Raw genomic sequence first — 19923 nt, 5'->3', positions numbered from 1 at the left:
GGGGAGAAGAGGGGCCTGATTTGACTGGTGACTTTGGAAGCATAAACTGGGCATGCTCAGCTCGTTCCTTGCGCACCCCCCACAGGCTCTGCTAAATCTGACCTGAGGCACCCAAGAATAGGTGGGCAAGGTGACCAAAGGCTCACCTGCAGGCCCATAGGCTCTCACACTAGGCTGCAGGGTGGTGCTCTGGCTCCCACCTGCCACTCACTCCTTGGCCTCATGCCTCAATCTGCTCAGAATCCGGCAGAGGAAGCCCTCAAATGTGGTGGCCACATGCTAGCACACAACATCAGAGGGAAGCAATCAGCAAAATCCAAACTAGGAAACTATTCTTCAGTAAATACACTACAAAGGGAAAAAAAGGCAGGGGTGGGGGAGCCAATAGATAAAAAGATATACTGACCCAGTGCAATGTAGAAATCTTATTTGGATCTTGATTAACTAACAAAATTCTAAGTACACAAAAGTATGGCGTTAGTGGGACAAACGTGAATGCTCCCTGGGTATTTGGTGATATTAAGGACTTACAGTGAATTATTTTATGGTATTATAAAGTAGTGTGGGTATGTTTTAAAAAGAGTCTTTATGTTTAGAGACACTAAGCGAAAATTTTCAGATGAAACAATATGATGTCTGTTCTACTTCAAAAAACAGGGATACGGGTGAAGCGGGATTGGCTGATGGTTCTGGGGGCTGATGGGAACATGAGGGCTCACTATTCTAAAATACTTCTTTTATGTATTAAAGTAGTTTAAAAATCAATCCATTAAAAATATTTTTTAAAAAAATGGTAATTATTATTGTTCTATGGAGGCCCAGTTCAGGGTGGGACCCCAGGCTGACCCCCCTCCCTCCAGAGTTCAGAGAGATCCCCTCTCAGAACCACAGCTGTGTCCCCTCCTCTAAGAGTGGGGGTGCGGAGGAGGGTCAAGAACTGGGGGCTGGGACTGGCTGAAGGTCAGATGACTGGGCCTGGTCCCTGCAAGTCCTGTCCTTGCAGTACCTCAACTCTCCTCTGCCCTTGAACTCCAGGGAAGGATAAATACCACACACTCGGCACTCAACAAGCTGCAGCCCTGGCCGGCACCTGCCGCATACAGCTGGCCACCCTGCCTGCAATCCTGGCGCCCCCTCCAGTCACAGTGACCTTTCAAAAGCACTCCCAGATGGTCCCCTCCTGATGGCTTCCCATTCCCCCTGGAAAAGTATCCAGGCTCCCACACAGGCCACACAGGCCCAAGTGACCTAATTTTCTTTCAGTTCCTGGAACACACCGAGTCTGTTGCAGCTCAGGGGCTTGCATTCGCTGTTCCCCTGCATAGAATGTTCTCCCCTCCTCCTGCTCGCCTGGCCCGTCCTACAAGTCTCCAGCTCAGTGTTGCTTCCTCATACAGCCTACCCGGACCTGTCTCCTCCCCAGCTCCATTTTGTCCTGCCTGCCACTCTTTCAAAACACACTTTCCTTCTTAGCAATGGTCCTCAATCAGAAGCGACTCTGCCCCCCCACCCCCTGGGCATTCGTCAAAGTCTGGAGGCATCTTGGGTTGTCACACTGGGGAGGGAGTTGCTAGTGGGCAGAGGCCAAGAATGTTGCTAAGCACCCTACAATGCACAGGACAGCCCCCTAGCAGGGAGGTACCTGCCCAAACGCCAACACGGTCTGAGGCTGAGAAACCCTGCTTGGAGCAATGACCACAACTTGTCATTACATCTTTATTTGTGTAGTTACTTATTTAATATGTCCCCAGCAGTAGACTCTAACCTCCCTGGCAGCCAAGAATATGTCTGTCTGGTTCATCCTGGTCCCCAAGCACTGGCACAAGCTTTTGGTAAACACTGAGTGAACAAATGTTAGCTAAGGTGGCTCAGACACCGGCTCTGCCAGCCAACAGCCCTGTGAGTTAAGAACTATCACCTCCTCCATTGACAGCTGAAGAAACTGAGGCTCAGTGATCTGTCTGGGTATACACAGGGGTCTGTTACCCAGAATATCTGATTAGCCAGAAGCACACACACAGATGACTCACCTGGACTCTCTCTTCTTGCTTCTGAAAGGCCCGTGTTTAGGGAAATTCAAACCCAGGGACAGAGGGCTGGATGCACCGACCTTTCTGGTGCTGTTCAGACCTTTCCTAAGACCTGAGGGTGGCTCTGCGCAGTCACTGTGCCACCTTGTGGCCACGATGGGGGTTGCAGCTTCCCCAGAGGAAGAAGGCCCGTCTCCCTTCCCTCCCTGCCTCTGGAAAGCAGGGTGCCAAGCCCAGCACCACTCCCTGGAGTGTTCCTGGGCCTGGAGTAAACCACACCTCGGAACCCTACAGGCTGCCAGGGAGCTGGGAGCTTGGTCTGGGGCAGCTTAAGAGAGAACTGGGACACAGACATCCTGGCTCTCCACTACTGTGATTTTAAGGAGTCACTTCCCATCTCTGGGCCTCAGTTTTCTTGTCTGGAAAAAGGCGAGAGTCAGTATAGATCTGCGAGGAGGAGGAAGCTGAGGAGGAAACTGAGGCCCAGGGGGAGAAAAAGGCCCCCCAGCGCCCCAGGCACTCACCGAGGTGTAGGCCCGCCCGCACATGCTGCAGCAGTAGGCCTTGGCGTGCTTGATGGCGTGAGCGGACAGGTGGATCTGCAGGGAGGCGGAGTCCGAGTAGGCCCGGTAGCAGTTGGGACACTTGTAGGGCTTGTCCTTGTTGTGCTGGCGCTGGTGAGACTGTAGGGAGCCCAGGAGGGAGTCAGGGGCCAACAGGCATCCCCCAGCCCCACCCCCTTCTTACGCTCCCTTTTGGAGAAGGCAATTGGTGGGCAGGAGGCAGGTGGCCACTCACCTGGAGATTGGAGAGCTGAGTGAAAGCCTTTTCGCAGCCAGGATGTGGGCACTTGTAGGGTCTGTCGCCTGTGTGGATTCTGCAATGGGCAGCCCAGTCAGGTGGGGTCCCTGACAGGTACCCCTAGGCCAGCTCCACCCCCCACGCCCTCACTGGCCTGAACACACCTCTGGACCCCAAGCCTCCCAGGCTCCACTACCCAAACTCTCCCCAGAGTAAGCCCCAGGTAAGAGCTGGGGTAGCCACAGGCCACCCCTTTCCTTTCTCTGACCTCCCACTGCCAGTCTGTGACTAAAGCCTCCCTGCTCCCCAAGGTCCCTGCTGAACCCAACCCCACCCACTCAGAGACCTGCCCCTGACCTCCAGCTAATTGTGGAGGGCTTGCTTTCACTGCATCTGCTCCTCTTCTAAAAAGCCCACCTGCAGACCACCCATTGAAAAGAGCACAGACACAGCTTCGCCAAGACCTTCCCTGCCCACCTGCCTCTTCCCTCAGAAAAAGGAGGCATCTCCCTGTGACTGGGCCCCAATTTCTATTTCCAGACCCCTCCCCATGTCAGGCCCATGTCCATGATGGTTATACGGTCAACCCAACTACTGAGAGAATGCAGGACAGGGTGGCCCTGAAGCATGGCCCCTCTGTATCATTCCTGTGAGTCCCTTCTGTCCCCCCATTCCCGGTTCTCATCCTGGCTCCACCACTACCTAGCTGGGTGACCTTGGGCAAACCAGAGCCTTGGTTTCCTCATCTGAAAAATGGGAATAAAATACAGACCCTCCTTCACTGGGCCTTATGAAGACAGATTAGATAATACATGTAAGGGGCTTAGCCAAGTACTGGCATAAAATGAGCACTCAATAAACACCTGTAGTATTTATTCATTCATTTAACAGTTACTACATCAGACTTGAGAAAACAAGTGACACCTGCCCCTGTCACATTCATCATTACACACATACCAAACATCACAGCCAGGGGGAGAAAAGGGGGCAAAAACACTCTGCAGTCTGAACAAACCAGCCAACCCAGAGTCCTCAGTCCAGCAGGAGTTCCCCCCAAAGTAGAACTGGGAGCCCTCTCTGCACCTGCCTCCCTAACAAAACAGTTCTCCCTGACTGCATCGCGGTGCCTACAGATCTGTGATCTGACAACATGCTGACTGCAGGAGACCACTGCTGTTTTCCTACCACCGACAGACTCACTACAAAGTTCTGCTTATTCTCTTTAAATGCACCGTGGTACTTATTGTTTACTGAGCCGGACCTCAAGTCTGGACCTCGCAACACTTTGCAAATCTCCTGCTCTTCCTTCCTGTGCTTTCCTTCCTTCCTTCCTCCCTCCCTCCCTGTCCTTCCTTCCTCTTTTTAAATCTATCTTTATTGATTTCAGAGAGAGGAAAGGAGAGGGAGAGAGAGAGACAGAAACATCAATGATGAGAGAGTCACTGATCGAGCCCGCAACCCAGGCATGTGCCCTGACCGGGAATCGAACCCCGATCGCCTGGATCCTAGGTCGATGCTCAACTGCTGAGCCACGCTCGGCCGGGCTCCTGTGCTTTTCTTACAGCTGAAGGTCCCACCAAGATGCTCCAGTGTCATCAGCACCACTAAACTACATTACCCCCAAAATGCTCCCAGGTGCATCTTTCTCAACAGCCAGGGTGAGTCTTGCTCAACCCCTTTCTAACTCCACTTCTATTTCTTGACCAGGGCTGGTTCGGTTTTGGACACGACCTCCTTTTTTCATTCCCTGCATGACCGGCAATAACACTGGGAAGGGGCGTTTGATTATATGCCCTGATCGCTGGGTTCTCCATCAAGGGGCAGAAAACAGGAATGGTAGCAAACAGGCAACCTGCAATCTCGGTGCTTCTTTACGTTTGGTTTTTTTTCAGTTGTCTGCCTAAAGGATTCTGGGGCTTGTGGGCATTTGGGAGCCCCCCCTCTTTGTCACTGGGTTAGGACACAATGGTTTAATATGTGCCTAATGACTAATTATTTGTCCCTAAATGTTGCTATGATCCTCATGTTACTTGTTTCATATTTCACCACTAAAAACTCAAACCACTCAAAAAAAAAAAAATTATACCCTCAGGAATGGAGAGCAATTCCCAGGTCAAGGAACATTCTGACAAAATACCCTCCTTTAGGGCCTGTTAATTTCTTGTTGCTTTTGTTGCAATCTGAAGTAATATCTTAAAACAAATGTCTACTTCTGAAAAAACTCGAATTCTTAATAACCATCACTGCTTGCTACTGTGTGTATTTCCTGCTAGACTGATGCCCAAACCCTGCCCAGTCTGTCTGCCAACTCTCTGCTGCAGCCTTTCTTAAATCCAGAATAATAAAATGACCAAGGTGTCCTTTACACCCAAAGGCTCTTGCAGTTTTCTGATGGCCACTGGGTGACACCAAAGATTTCCTCCTTCGTTTTATAAAAAGAGGGGTGATCTAAATAAATGGGTATTTTTTTAATTCTCCATATATATATTTTTTAAATGTGTTTTTTATTGATTTCAGAGAGAGAAAGGGAGAGGGAGAGAGAGAGAGAAACATCAATGATAAAAGAGAATCATTGATCAGCTGCCTCCTGCACGCCCCTTACTGAGGATTGAGTCCGCAACCCGGGCATGTGCCCTGTCTGGGAATCAAACTGTGACCTCCAGTTTCAAGGGTCAATGCTCAACCACTGAGCCACACCAGCTGGGTGAATTCTCCATAAACACGAGGGTGAGAGCAGTCCTGTGAAGTTCCTAGCACTAGAAAGTTGGCGAAGCAAAAGAAGGGAAGCTCAAGCTCCCTTAGTTAATTTTATGAATATCTGTAATTATATATAATTTATATAAATATAATATATAGTAATATCATATATAAGAGTCATAGATAACATGTAATCATATATAATATAATTATGCATAAACATATAATCATATATAATATAAATATATTCGCCATATAATTATATATAATATAAATATATTTATATATTTGTGTATTTTTTAAGATGGAGGAAAAAAACCCAACAACTTTTCATGTACAGAGACTCGAACAGTATGTAGCCACAGAGAGATGTCTTAAAAAGATTATTTTTAGCTTTAACTACACTTATCAATTAGTGCCGATCACATAACACGTGCTTTCGGAGGTAAATTAAAAGACCCTGAAGATGGGTCAATGCCCTTGCTGCCTTTGTTTTTAATCTGAAAAAACTGACCGTGCATTCATTATACCTAAACAGAGAACTCCATTCTCCTCCGTTCCGATACAGTTCACTATTATAACAAACCAGAGCCACTCAGTCTTATCCGCAGATCTGATTTCCCCCTCACACTTGCCCAAAGACCTCTGCTTCAAGCTGCAGGTCAGAAACTGAGTCTGAAAGACACATCAGGCGATGAGGGCCGCAGTAGAGGACCCAGCCACATGCACTTGGCCCTTTATACTTCAGGGAACGGACAAATGGGCACTGGCATCCAAGCTGCCACCATCACCATGACCATGACCAGACACTGCCCGAGGCCAAGGCAGGGTCCACAAGTCTTTAGTCCAGAAGCAAACAACTCTGCAAAGTGGACTAACCACCCAAGATCAGCAGAACAGGAATTATGGCCTAGCATTGGATGGCAAAGGTTTCATTCTAGTTAATGTTATTTTCTAAAACGCATGTGAGAAAACCCATTTTTTATCTGATTTATCTCTAATCCTCAATTTAGGAGGCTATAACTGTACAAACCAGAATAAAATATCCCGTAAAGGGTGCCTTCCTCCTCCAGCTAACCCTTCAGAATTCTGGAGGGGAAACACTATAAAAATTTAACATAGATTAAAAACTAATGAATGATTAGGGAAACTGAAAAATAACAGTTCTATTGGAAACCACACAGGTAATTGGCCTTGTCTACAACACTCAGAACAATGACTGTAAACACTCTAAGGTCCTTAACGGAGACCCTTCTCTTTCTGTGATGGTTGCCAGTTCTGTAAGTAGGTTCAGTAAGAATCTGTCTTCCTTCCTAACAGGGCATAATTGGGTAAATCAAATTTGTGACCATGACCATGCCAGAAATGTCACATTAAAGACAAATGTCACTTAATTAGGCATGACAAGCCTGATTGTAAGAAAGGAGGACTGTACTTCACGGGTGGCCTCCCCAGGCCTCCAGGAAACTGGACAGGATCTGCTCCGTGCTCTGTGGACCTACAGTCCTTAAGGCTGTAGAAAAAGTCCCTCCTGCTGGCCCAGAAACGTGACAAACTTGAGATTCTCCAAAAAGATGGTACCTATTGTTACAGGTTGTAGAGGCAAACCTGACAGCGATGAAGTGGATGGTTCTAGGTGCCTGATCTTAGGTAAAAAGATAAGAAAACTTGTGCACACACACGCAGATTAAAATTATGACCAGTGTCCTGACAGAAGTTAACTCTCAAACCTTACAACCAGGGAGCTTGATTAATCAACCTTCATACATATGACCTCTATGTACGTAAAATTGGCCAAACTTTTTAAAAAATCAAAGTAATGACAAAAATCAGAAAACTGCTTAAACAAACTTATGGGGCCAAATCCATGGCAGGAGGCATGGGAACAAGAAAAGCAGACTGACTCCTTGTCCTGTGGCCACGTTTTCTGCCATGTTTCTTACTGTCCAACCTACATATCATGCCCCAAAGTCTGAGAAACAGAGCATGCTGTGCCCTTGGATAGAGCACACAGGGACAGTGAAGATAAATAATAATCGCAACAACACGAGTAAGACATAAGGTCCCTCTGTCTAGCATTCGTCCCCCTAACAGAGAAAACCTGAGTGCTTTCTGTAAGTTACAAACCCCACGGGAAAAAGTCTTCTCCCTAACTGTGCAGTGCTGATACCGACAAACACAGCAATGCTCACAGATCCCATCACCTGGGAGAAAAGTGCTGTTTCTCCCTCTGAAGAGATGAACTGCAATCTTGGAAACCGTGGGTTTGTTTCTTTATATTTCCATGGCCTTTTTATTTGGTGAGCGAGTCGTTTTTTTCTTTTGAATAGGTTTTTATTGATTTCAGAGAGAGGAATGGAGAGGAAGAGAGAGAGAGAAACGTCGATGAGAGAGAGTCATTGACCGACTGCCTCCTGCATGCCCCCTACTGGGGATGGAGCCCGAAACCCAGGCATGTGCCCTGACCGGGAATCAAACTACGACCTCCTGGTTCATAGGTCAACGCTCAAGTGCTGAGCCACGCCAGCGAGGCAGTGAGCCAGTCTTTCTGATGTCTGTACTCCCCTGCGAAAACTTTTCCATCCTTAAAGCATTTTTATCTTGGAATTTCCCTTTCACACACTGACTAGAATGTAAGCCCACGAGGGCAGGATTTTTGTCTGTTTTGTTCACTGCTGTATTTCCAGGACCTAGAATCACATTGGGCTTATAGAAGAGGCTCTGTAATTATTTGTTAATGGGCCATATAAAAGCTAGTTCTAGTTATTCCACAAATATTAAAGAAATGCTTAGATGCTTGTGGCACACTCTGGGGATGTGGAAATGAGGAGACCAAGCCCTGGCCTTCAAGAACTCCCAATATATTGGGGATCGTGGGCAAATAATCGGGCAAGGAAAGGACAGCCTACCACTGCTGGGGTGGGGAGGCACAGGGCCTGTGGAGCCAGCTCAGGGGGCCTGGGAGGAGGACTTCCTGGAGGAGCCTGGACTGAGAAGTGGATAAGAGAGGGCCGGAGAAACATGGTAAAGGAGGGGAGGGTGTTTCAGGTAAAGGACACAGCAGTGCAAAGACCTACAGATGAGAAACAATGGGAAAGAGGGTGCAGGAGTGTGAGCTGAGGTCCACAAAGCCCATATCATAAAAGGCCTCCCTCGAATACCAAGCAAAGGAATCTGGTCTGGACCCTGAGGGCAACGGGCACCTTAGAGAAGTCCTTGCCCCTCCTTGGACCAGGTCCACGCTCAGGCACAGGCGCTGAGCTGCAACAGGCTGCAGGAGGCAGCACCAGGCCGGCCACTCACCTGGTGTGCTGCTGGAGGTGGGAGAGCTGTCGGAAGGACTTATCACAGTAGGAGCAGTGGTAGGGCTTGACGCCCAGGTGGATGCGCAGGTGCTGGGCCAGGTAGGAGGCGTTGGCAAAGGACTTGGAGCAGTGCGGGCACTTGTGGGGCTTGGCCTCTGTGTGCGACTTGGAGTGGATCTGCATCTCGGACTTGGTAAAAAAGGTCAGCGGGCAAACCTTACACCTGTGGGCAAGAGGCAGCTTCACACTCGGGAAGACCCCTGCAGCCCTGCGTGGGGAGCGCGGGGGAGACCTGCACCAGAGACCCCGTGCACCAGGGACGGAGCTTTCCTGAGAGGAGTCTCCCGGGCACAGGCCCACCTGGGAAAGATGGGGGCAGGCTCCGGGCCTGGACAACCTCCAATGTGGAGGAGCAAGGTCTTCCACCTGGGGGCACATTTCCGCAGCCTGGGCAGCAGGTTCACACCTCACAGGGAAGAGGCCTCGGGATCCACAGTTCTGGGGGAGGGGCTCAACCGTGCTGCACCTCGGAATCATGCAGGGGCAGCTTGCAGGAAAGGCTGACACCTGACCCTCCGCATATCCCCCCTAACAAATTAAATCAGAATTTTTGGAGGTGTGGCCCTGGTTTGGCATTTTTTGAACTCCCCCCAGGTGACTCTAACGTTCAGGGTTGAAGGGAAGACGAAACAGACTCCCACTGCCCCAGGCTGGGGTGCCTCACACTGCCTCTGAAAGGATGGGTGCAGCTTGTCAGGTGCCCCCACCCTCGGTCCTTGGGGCAGTCCTCTGTGAGAGCCTCTGCCCCAAGCCCACCAGGACCCCCTTTAGTCAAGATCCCCACCTGTATGTCTTGCCCTCCTTGGCAGTCTCGCCTGAGGCCAGGATAGGGTAGGGGACTACGAGGACAGGAGGGCCCCCTGGGTTCTCCGCCTTGATCTTTTTGCGGCCGCGCTCGGACTTGGGGGGGCCAAGCAGGCCATGGCCCTGGATTGTCTTGATGGAGTCCAGGAGGGGGGGGCTGGTGATCCCTGAGATGAGGGTGGGGGACGAGGCGATGAGGCGGCTCTGGCTGGTGGTGGTGGGAGTGGATGGGGTGCTGGTGCCCGTGCCCGCACTGGACTCTGATGTGCTCACAGCCGGGGTCCGGGAGGAGAGCCCCAGACCTGCGAAGACATGGGGGGGCAGGGGTGAGGGGCAGCTGCAGAGGCCAGCTCAGCCCTGGCCACCCCGCTGTGTGACTCTGGCAGGTTACTCGCCTTTCTGAACCCCCCTTCCCTTTGTAAATTATTACCCAGGGGTAACTAAATGAGAGCTTGTATATGTGTAAGATGCCTTAGGTACCTAAGAGCTAAATTGAGTTAGGTAACAGGCACTTTGGAAATCATTCAAACCACAGAAAAAAACTGAGGCACAAAGATGTTCACTACTGTGTTAGCTATAATAGTAAAAGCTAGAGGCAGCTGAAATACGCAACATTAGGGAAGGAAGGATTCAATGAATTTTGATCAATCTCCTCTAATGAACATTACTGCCCATAAAAAAGATTATGTTTGTAAAAACATTTTTAAAAATTTTTTCTTTATTGATTGATTTTAGAAAGAGAGAGAGGTCAATTTGTTGTTCCACTTATTTATGCCTTCACTGGTTGATTCTTGAATGTGCCCTGACTGGGGATCAAACCCACCACCTTAGTGTATGGGGATGATGCTCTGAGTTACCTGGCCAGGGCCAAAAAAATTTTTTAAGTCATATGTATGCATAGAAAAAGTAAGCAAGAGGAGATAACCAAAATGTGATGTGGGTGGTAAAATTAGGAGTAATTAAAAAAAATTTTTGGTTTAACTATACTTTCTGACTCTTTGACATGAAACTTACTTTCTTTTACTTCTGTAATAAAAGTTACTCTTTAAAATGAGGAAACTAGAAACCTTTACAATATCAGGTTAAGCAGACAAAAAGATAAAAATAGTATGCGATGAAAACTATGCTTTTTTTTTTTTTTTTTTAATCTTTCTGTGCACTGAGAAAGATAATATCCAGAGTTGGCACAAGTACAACTGAGTGACACACACAGTTGGGAGTGTGCACTTATCAACTTTAATGGAGGCTGCATGGCAATAACCCTTAAAATGTTACATGTATGTAGCTTTACACCAAGCAATCCTACTTCTAGAAATCGCCCTAAAGAAATATTTGCACATGGACAAAAAGACTGTATACATGGACCTTCTCTACAAAACTGTGGTATGATCTGTTTGTCCACAGTAGGGACTCTGTAAAGAGATGAGGTCCATCCTCATTATGGAGGACTGGGCAGCCACAAGACAGATGTCACCTAGTGACAAAGAGAGAAGGCCAACGTGTACTGTCGAGTGAAAAAGGAAACCATGGAAAGTATGAACCCATTTATTTAAAAACATACACCCAAACTACATATATATTATATAGAGACAACGCAGATGTGTGTAAGTGCACAGGAATGGATGTGAGAAGAGACACACCAAGCTAAATTGTGTGCAAACTGAGGTGCTCTCTAGGGAGAAAGAATTTATCGATAAAATGAGATCTTCATACTTTGTCTATTTGCTTCTATATTATTTGAATTTTTACCTGGTGAATTCATCCACTTTTTACATCTGTGATTAAAGGATAAAATAAAATAAGTTACAGAGAAGACAATAAAATGCTAACAATAGTAGGACTAGGACTAACTTTTTCTCCTTTCAGCTTATCTTCAATGTCTAAACTTTCTATAATGACTATGTATTTTACCTTTATAATAAAAAATGCACTAAAATAAAGTGTCCCAAAAAATGTGTACACACTTTGAATAATTATTAATTCCAATGGATTAAATCTGAAAAGAAAGAAAACATCAATTGAGCTAGTAGCTGTTAAAGTGTGTATACATTTTTGGGGGACACTGTGTATGTTTATGATAGAATGGCAAGTAGGAAAGCAAGTTAAAGTCATGGGTACAGCCCTACCACAAGCTCAGCAAAACATGTATGCACATTAAAAAGCAAACAAAAATGATGAAAAAGGAAGGAAACAGACCAAAAGGCTCTCTAAGCTGCTGAGTTAGAAGCTGGGGGATTATGAGTGATTTTTTTTCTTCGTTTCTCTGTTTTCCAAATTTCCCATAATATGCTTATATTACTTTTTTAATATTACGTTTATAATGAAAAAAATAAATTTAATAAAGTCATAATAATGGGGAAATGTGCAAAGTGGCTGGGGCCTGGGGGAGGCTCACAGGGCCCCATAATTCTTGGATGTCTCTGAAAGGAGGCGGGAGAAGGGAAGAGAGGCAGGGGTGCCTGGCTGGTGGCAGGTGTGAGCCAGGGGAAGAACAAAGACCCAGCTGCAGTGGCCGCCAGAGAAAACCTGTCCACCAGGCATCCCCAGCCTGTGACCCTGCACCAGGATGTCCCCCTGGCACCCTATCCAAGACTGAGCTTATGCCCCCCCCCCCCGCCCCTACACTCCTTCTATGGTTCCATCTCTCTGGCAGTGCCTGGGAGTCTCCCTCACCTCCTCCCACTCCTCACTCTACATCCAATCCAGCAACCAGCCCTGAGCACTCTTCTTACCGTAACTCAGACCTGCCCACTTCTCTTAGTCTCCACTGCCTTGCCAGGGCCACCATCCTCTCCAGCATCTCTCTCTGCCTCCATGCTTGTCTCCCACCAAGCCAGTTTCCATCTTGCAGCCAGACCCAGCTTTCTAACCCAAATCTAAGCATTTCCCTCCCCAACTTAAAAACCTTCCATGGCTCCCCACTGCCCTAGGGTAAAGTCCAAACTGCACAGCATGACCCATAGGGCCCCTGGCAGTCTGATGCCTGCTTCCTCTCTAGCCTCAGCAAAATGAGGTAGAGCAAAAGGATTAGCCCATAGGCTCTGGAACCACACTGCCTGCCTCCGCCTCTTCCTCACTGTGAAACTGAGCCTCAGTTTCCTCATCTGTCAAATGGAGATGTTAGAGTGAACGCACAAAACTGCTGTTTTTGTAAGTGAACCTAATACTAACAGTACCCACCTCACTGCGCTGCTGGGAGGGATCAAATGAGTATTAATGAAGTATACAGGTGCTCACCATCATCTGGCGCTGCCCACCCAGACTGTCCTACTCCTGCTTTCTACGTATACTCGCTTTGCACATGCTGTTCCCTCTGGCTGCTCCGTTCCCTACTGAACTGCCAACCTTTCCCTGCCTATCTGCTCCTCCAAGGAAATCTACCCACCCCCCCCTTCCATCCTGCCCCAGGTCTGCTCAGGGTTCTTCTCTGGATTCCTAAATTCTTTAAACTGACTTCGCTTCCCTCATGCGCCCCCCGGGGGGCCCGTCCTCGTCCGGTTGAGTTTGTGGGGTGGGTCCTCCCAGGACAGGGTGCCGGCCGCGGCCGCTCAGCCCAGGCCCCGCCCGCTCGGCCTCCCGAGGCACTGAGCCCTGGCCACGCCCCCAGCCCGGTCTCCGCCCCGCCCCGCGCAGGCCCCGCCCCGGCCCCGCCCCGGCCCCGCCCCCGCAGTACCTGAGACCGTGCTGGTGGCCGGCCGCGCGTGCAGCGCCACGTCGGGCTGCGGCACCGACTGCGGGTGCAGCCCCGGCACCTGCTGCAGCTTGGGCAGCGACATGACGGCCTGGCTGCTCTCGGCCGGCGCCGGCGGCACGAGCAGCGGCTGCTGCGACGAGGCCGACGTGGGCGGCAGGTGAGGCGGCCGGATCTTCTCCGCCATCAGCTGCTCCTTGATCTTGTTAATCAGGACCAGGTTGTCCAGCTGCGGGCGGGAGAGGAGAGGGACTCAGGGAGCGTGGGCGGCGCCGGGCCCCTTCCCTGGGCCGCCCGTCCACCAGCAAGCCCCCGCCCGGCCCTCGCCCCGCAGGCCGCGGCCAAGGCTCCAACGCTCCAGGCAAAGCAAAGCAGTAAGAGGGGGAGGGCGGCCGGAGGGGTGGCGCTCTGTCTTACCTGGCTGGGCATGGTGGGAGGAGGGGGCCAGAAGTAGGGGTTGTTAAACCGAGGCTCGGCCATCCTGCGGGGAGAGAGCGACTGTCACAGGGAAGAGGGCCCTCCCCACCAGCCTGAGGGGAACTCAAGGCTGGGCCAGTGTCTGGGATGCCTGCCCCGGTGAGACCCTCACCCTGCAGCAATGCAGGCATCCCACCAGGGCCAGGGAAGGACAGCCCCAGGGAAAAAAGTCTGGAACTCAGTGTCTCCCTCAGGGGGCCCAGAGGACAAAGGTCACACCCACACCGGAATGCTCCCAGCCCCCTGGTGGACCAATGCCCATGCCCCAGAAGGACTTTAGCTGCAGAGCCAACCCATGGACCCACGATTCCACACTGAAGCCCGCCCCCCCATCCCATTCAAAGACAAACAGGAATCCTGGGGCAACTCTGTAAATGGCCACAGGGCAGAGGCAACTGCCCATCCCTCATCCCTGCTCTTAGAACCAATGGCCTCTCTAGTGCAGACATCCTCATGGGAACACAGGGGGCAACCTGAGCCATCAGATACCGTCTTTCTGAAAGGCACTTTGGCAGGACCACTTACAAAGACCCAAGTGGTTATTGGCCTTTGACTCTGGAAAGTTGCCTTTAAGAAACAAGCCTGGCCATGCGTAACCCTTTACCTGCAGGAATATGTCAGAACACTTGTGCACAGGAGGGCTTGAGGAGACCTGAGGCTAGGGCAGTCTGGGGCTCTTCAGTAAAAGTATGTGACAATCTGTCTGGTGGCCCTCACCTTGCAGTTCCCATGGCAGGCCTGTGCAGTTAGAAGGCCTTTTCAACCAGGGAAGTATGAAGGATGGGCATTGAGCGCTCTCTTAGTCTTCTAGGGGGTCCAAGTCCTCCTGTGACCCTAGAGTAAGTCAAGAAGTGACTTACAGGGACCATGCTGGACAGAGGTATTCCACTGTCTTGCTTCCCATCCAATTTCTCTTACTTATCTCTCTTACAGAAATTACTAACTAAATGCCTAACTGATATCATTGCTTAAGTGAACTTTATTTTGATAGGCAAGGCCAAAACGAAGTGCCTTCAACCTCTTTTCTTGGTCCTACAAGCCTGAGAAGCCCCTACTAGAATTGCACACAGAGGATTTCCAGAGAAAACCGTCAGTAAGATTATAACCTAATCTCAACACTTTAAGAAAGATCTTTTATGTTAGTTATCTCTTATGGTCTTTACTTGAGAAGAAGGCACAGGAAGTATTATAACCCGATATTCTAGGTGAAGAAACTGAGGCCTGGAGAGAAGGGAAGAGAGCTGCTCAAGACCACAGGGCTAGGGTTCCAGAGTCAAACTAGAAATCAGATTTGCATAAGTTGGTTCCTCTGGGGAATTTGCTTTGCAAACCCCAGTGCTCAGTTGGGTAAATGTCCACATGCCAATAACTCAATACCTATATGCAAAAATCCTTGCCTCTCACTTCCAGCCTGCGGGTAGTTTGGGTCTAAGCCTGGCCAGCCTGGGGATCAAAGTATCTTCCTCTGGGGTGGCCAGGGCAGCCCCTGCCTCTAATATCCCTCCTGCTCCCACCACTCACAGACACCAAGCTGCCCTTCCCTCTACCATCCCTAGAGCCCCACACAAGACGCACTTCCTGCCTGGATTTCTCCCTGAATGCTCCAGATCCCTGGGACTTCTCTCTCAGAAAGACCTCAAAACAATAACAACAGTGAGGAGGCTGCCTTTTACCAAGTGCCTACCTTGTGTGAGGCACACTGGAAGGCAGGTACTCTCATCGCCCACATTTTACAACCGAGGAAACTGAAGTTCAAAGAGGCGGAATGACTTGGTCAAGGTCACACAGCAAGTAAGCAAAGAGCTGAGATTCCCACTCTAAACTGCCTGACTCCGAAGTCCAGCTTATCAGTCCCTTAGCTGTTTCGGCCCAGAGGTTATTAATAATGCAAGTTGCATGAAAGAATGCATAAATGAAGGAATAATAATCAGAATTATTTTAGACATTCCCACACAATTATCTAGTGCTGCTGGCACTTTACAAAGCTATTCTGTACCCCCTGGCATTTTCATCAGAGCCCCAGGAAGCAGGGAAAAATTTTCACCCCCATTTCACAGAGGAAGAAACTAGGGCACTAGGAGGGAGGGAAGCACTTTCTCCAGGCCACATGGATGGGGAAACAGGAGGGAGCACTGGACTACAATGGTGGGCATCATTTTTCTGAGCATCAATTTTCCTCATCTGTAAAATGGGGTGAAACAGTCCTGGTCCAGGGCTCTGCCCATTGCAACCAGCTCTTCCTCAGATAGTTCTGGGGGAAAGCTGTGCTCTCCTCTTCCTCCAATTCAATGCCAAGTTCAGGCTTCCCAAAGTCCGACCCTGGTCAGAAAGGTATAGGGAAGAGCGTGGCTTGCCTAGGGTCCCGTAGCTGCAACAGAGCATCTTCTCTGCCGTTTACCAGGCCCCCAGCCAGGCAGACCACTCCTCACCTGGGCCACAGCAGGCCCACAGAGGGGAAGGCACTGCCCTGAGTCATTTGATCTGATCTGCACAACTTTGCCTAATGTCTGCATCCTGCTCTGGCTGGTCTGAAATAATTTAATTATTCAGTCAGTGACCCTGGCCCTGGTGTATACCTACTGTGTGTCAGATGCAGGGAAGGCCGGCTGGGGCAGGATGGGGAAAACGCTTGCTGAGCTCCTACTGTCAGACACATTGCTAGGTGTGCACCAAGAGTATCTCATGTGAGTCCCCCAACACACCTGGGAGGTGGGTGTCCACCTCTGCAACCCCAGGACCTGCATGACAAGGGGACCATGGTAAGGGGGGGGAAGGTGACCAGGGCCGGACTAAGCAGCTTGGACCTTGTCTTGCAGGAGGGTTTTAAGCAGGAGAGAGACTGGTGAAACGTGCATTTAGGACAGGTGGACGAGGCAGAGGGCATCCCGGCAGAGGCACCAACTCAAACAGAGGCATGGAGATATGACAGTCCAAGGCAGCTTTGGGACAGTGAGCAGCCACCCACTGACATCAGAAAGAGTATGAAGAGTGGTGAGGGGGTGAGAGACACAGGTTCTTGAATGCTGCGCTAAGGTGCTGGGATGGGTGCTGGTGGTGAGAAGGCATCAGGAAGTGTGCTGGGCAAGGGGAGCAATGAATCTAGGGGCCAAGGCAGAGGGAGAAGCCTGAGGACAGAGGGATGGAGGCAGAGCACAGCAGGTGGGCGGGGGCTGCATGTCCATGGCAGAACAGGCAGAGGATACACGTTGGTGGTTGCGCAGGGAACATGGCCTGGGCTTCATGGTCCAGAAAGAAGCCTAGAGTCGGTACTGAGAGTCCTGAGATACACAGCACTGATCTTGCAGTGGGGCAAACAAGCTGTCATTTTGGGTTTTTGCTCTAAAAGGGGGGAAAAGTTGGATGGGTGGATGAATGAGACACCTCCTAGAGCTGCCTCTGAAAACAGCATTCTTATGGCAACTGGCCCATCCATCCATCCGCCCATCAACACATCCATTGATTCTGAATACATGCTATGGGCCAGAGAACCAGTGCTGGGGAACCTGAGGCAAACAGAAGAGCCCTGCCCTCTGGGAGCCCCAAGCTAAGTGGGGGAAGCAGACAAGTGACCCAGGTTTCTGCAAAAAAGAACTTTTGCCTATGAAACCTACTACGTGCCACCAAGGACCTCATGTGGTCAAAGCCGACAGGCCACCTTCCAGTCCTACATGGCATCCCTGTCACCTGGGCCCTTTGGGAAGATCTGTGTGCCATGACCCCTAGGTCCCTCATCTCAGTCTCTTTCACAGCACTCCCACTGGGCTGCTTAGAATAGGGTAGGAGCTTCCTCTCCCACTGACCTCAATACCTGGGTGGCCCATCTACTCTAGGACTTTAAATACCAGTCAAACCCAAGTCTCCACCTGCAGCCTAGGCCTCTCCCTGGAGCTCCAGGCCCAGCTTTCCAGCTGCTTCCCTGACACATCCCTCTGACTATCTCAGGGCCTCTCAGACTCAGCAGGCCCAAGCTGGACTTGGTCTTCCCCTAAGATGGGCACCTCCTCTAGCCATTCCCAACTCCAAGAGGGCATCCCCATCTGCCCAGATGTTCTTGCCCATATATACATTGATCTACAACATGTCCCCTCCCTCCCTTCCCAGTTCAGATCCACCACCAGCCACGTCCTCAGGATTCTCACTTCTTTCCACAAGTCCTAGCTACAATCACCTCACCTGGCCCATGGAACAGCCCGCTTTGCTTGGAGCCCAATGCACCCAGGTTCAAATCTTGGCTCCAACTCACCAACTGTGTGATCTTGGGCAAGTCACTTGCTTCTTCCCCGCAAGTAAGGGATGAGCAGCCCAGAGCCAGGGACCTGACCCAGGATGGAAAGAAAGGATCTGGGAGGACTTCCCAGGGGAGATGATGCCTGCTTTGGGTCTTAAAGGATGAGTGGGAGTTAGCCAGGCAAAGGAGGAGTGGGGAGCATTCTTAGCAGGAGCAGCAGCCTCAGCAAAGGCCAAGGTGAGAAGCAACACGGGGAGCTAAGGCATTCTGGTGTGGACTGGGAGACAGGACACGAGGCTGGAGCCAGATCCAGAAGGTCAATTCCTGAATCCTGGGCCTGGAGTCTAGACTTAAAGCAGTGGGCGATGAGAATCTATGGTTTAGAAAGACCCCACTGACTGCCGAGTGTAGACAGGACTAGAGAGGCCGGGAGTGGAGGCAGTGAGAGAACACCCATCAGGAGGCCCCTGGGGAATGGAGGCGATAGGCAGGGCCAAACCTGGGCCAGGCAGGAGAATGACCAAGGGGGCCTGGCTATTTGGTTGAGCTGGAGACCAAGGAAGTATGTTCAGGTTGCCACCCATGGTGTGGCCTGGGAGATCCTCTGGATAGCAATGTGGACAGACATGGCCACAGGAACATGCAGATATAGACAGCACCAAACTCAGACACACATGACAGACACAGACCTGTAGCCCCAAACATGGACAGACAGGGATACAACTCCCATGAGTAGGAACCCACAACTACCAAGACACGGAGTCACAGGCGGATACTGTTAAAGTGGGTACGTGCACACAGCCCTCCATGCAGACCCAGAGGGAGGCAATGTGGGGCGCTCGGGGAAGCTGGGATGAACACAATGGCTTAATTCCCCCAAAGAACAAACCCCTCATTGACAGGTTTCAACCTGGAATCACAGGCTGCTTACCTAGAGTGTCCTTTCCCACTTGGTGAACTTCTACTCATCCTTCAAGACCCAGCTCAAGTGTTCCCTCTTCTACGGAGCTTTCCCTGAACCCCCAGTCAGTCACTTCCTCTGTGTTCCCAACAGCACCTTGTATATGAGAATAACAATAACAATAATAATAATAAAATGGCAGCTACAGTTGATTTCAACACTTATTATGTGCCAGGCACTGTGCTATGTCATATGCATCATGTCACTGAATCTTCCCAATGACACTGAAAATGTGCATTTAACAGAAGAGGAAACAGCAGCTCAGAGAAGTTGACCAACTTGCCCAAAGTCACACAGCTAGCAAGTGATGGAGTTAGGATGCCACCCAGCACCACAGGGACAATCAAACCCTGGGGCAGTTATCTGCCTCCCTGGGTGACTTCCCTGCCAGACTATGAGCTTTTCCAGGTAGGAATGGTGCTTGTTCACCTCTGCCATTCCAGCATCTAGCCCACGGTGGTTTCAGAAACTCTTCATAGAATGGAAAAGTATCATAATGCCGACAACCTTTTCTTGAGCACTTACAATGGGCCAGGAACTGTGTCAGGGCATTTTACAGCCATTATTTTACTGTTATAATAGGCCCATTATAAGGAAACTGAGGTCCAGAGAGGTGAAGTAACTTTTCTGAGGTCATAGAGCCCAGTCTGGGTTTGAAACCAGGTCTATCACCCTGTACCAGGAGGGTGGCCTCTGAGGCCAGCCTAGCAAGCTCCACAATGGAGAACTGGGGGAGGAGCACTCACGAAGGGGTACAGCCAGTGCCAGGCCCTACCACCCCAGGAGGGTGAGGCCTAGACAAAGAGGACGAGTAGCCCAGGGTAGAATGTGACTGGCCTTACCCACTGTAGGGCAGGGGGTGTGGTTAA

At 50.2% G+C, this 19923-nt stretch overlaps 1 protein-coding gene across 3 annotated transcripts in view; it reads right to left on the bottom strand.

Moving 5' to 3' along the window:
- Window positions 1-19923, bottom strand: part of ZNF362 (zinc finger protein 362) — a 35564-nt gene that overhangs the window by 2157 nt on the left and 13484 nt on the right. For 2 of the 3 annotated variants that reach the window (XM_087820289.1, XM_087820290.1), the window contains exons 2-7: window positions 13806-13869; window positions 13371-13617; window positions 9678-9999; window positions 8832-9056; window positions 2829-2907; window positions 2555-2713 (exon numbers count right to left, since the gene is read on the bottom strand). In XM_087820289.1, coding sequence (XP_087676415.1) covers window positions 2555-2713; window positions 2829-2907; window positions 8832-9056; window positions 9678-9999; window positions 13371-13617; window positions 13806-13868 — 1095 coding nt within the window. In that variant the 5' untranslated portion in view covers window position 13869. Of the gene's footprint in view, window positions 1-2554; window positions 2714-2828; window positions 2908-8831; window positions 9057-9677; window positions 10000-13370; window positions 13618-13805; window positions 13870-19024; window positions 19151-19923 lie in introns of all 3 variants that reach the window. The other variant, XM_087820288.1, reaches the window with a different exon arrangement.

Source organism: Miniopterus natalensis, chromosome 9, assembly GCF_054644295.1.
Source record: "Miniopterus natalensis isolate mMinNat1 chromosome 9, mMinNat1.hap1, whole genome shotgun sequence".
Lineage (NCBI taxonomy): Eukaryota > Metazoa > Chordata > Mammalia > Chiroptera > Miniopteridae > Miniopterus > Miniopterus natalensis.
This window is presented reverse-complemented; position numbering and strand designations above follow the sequence as displayed.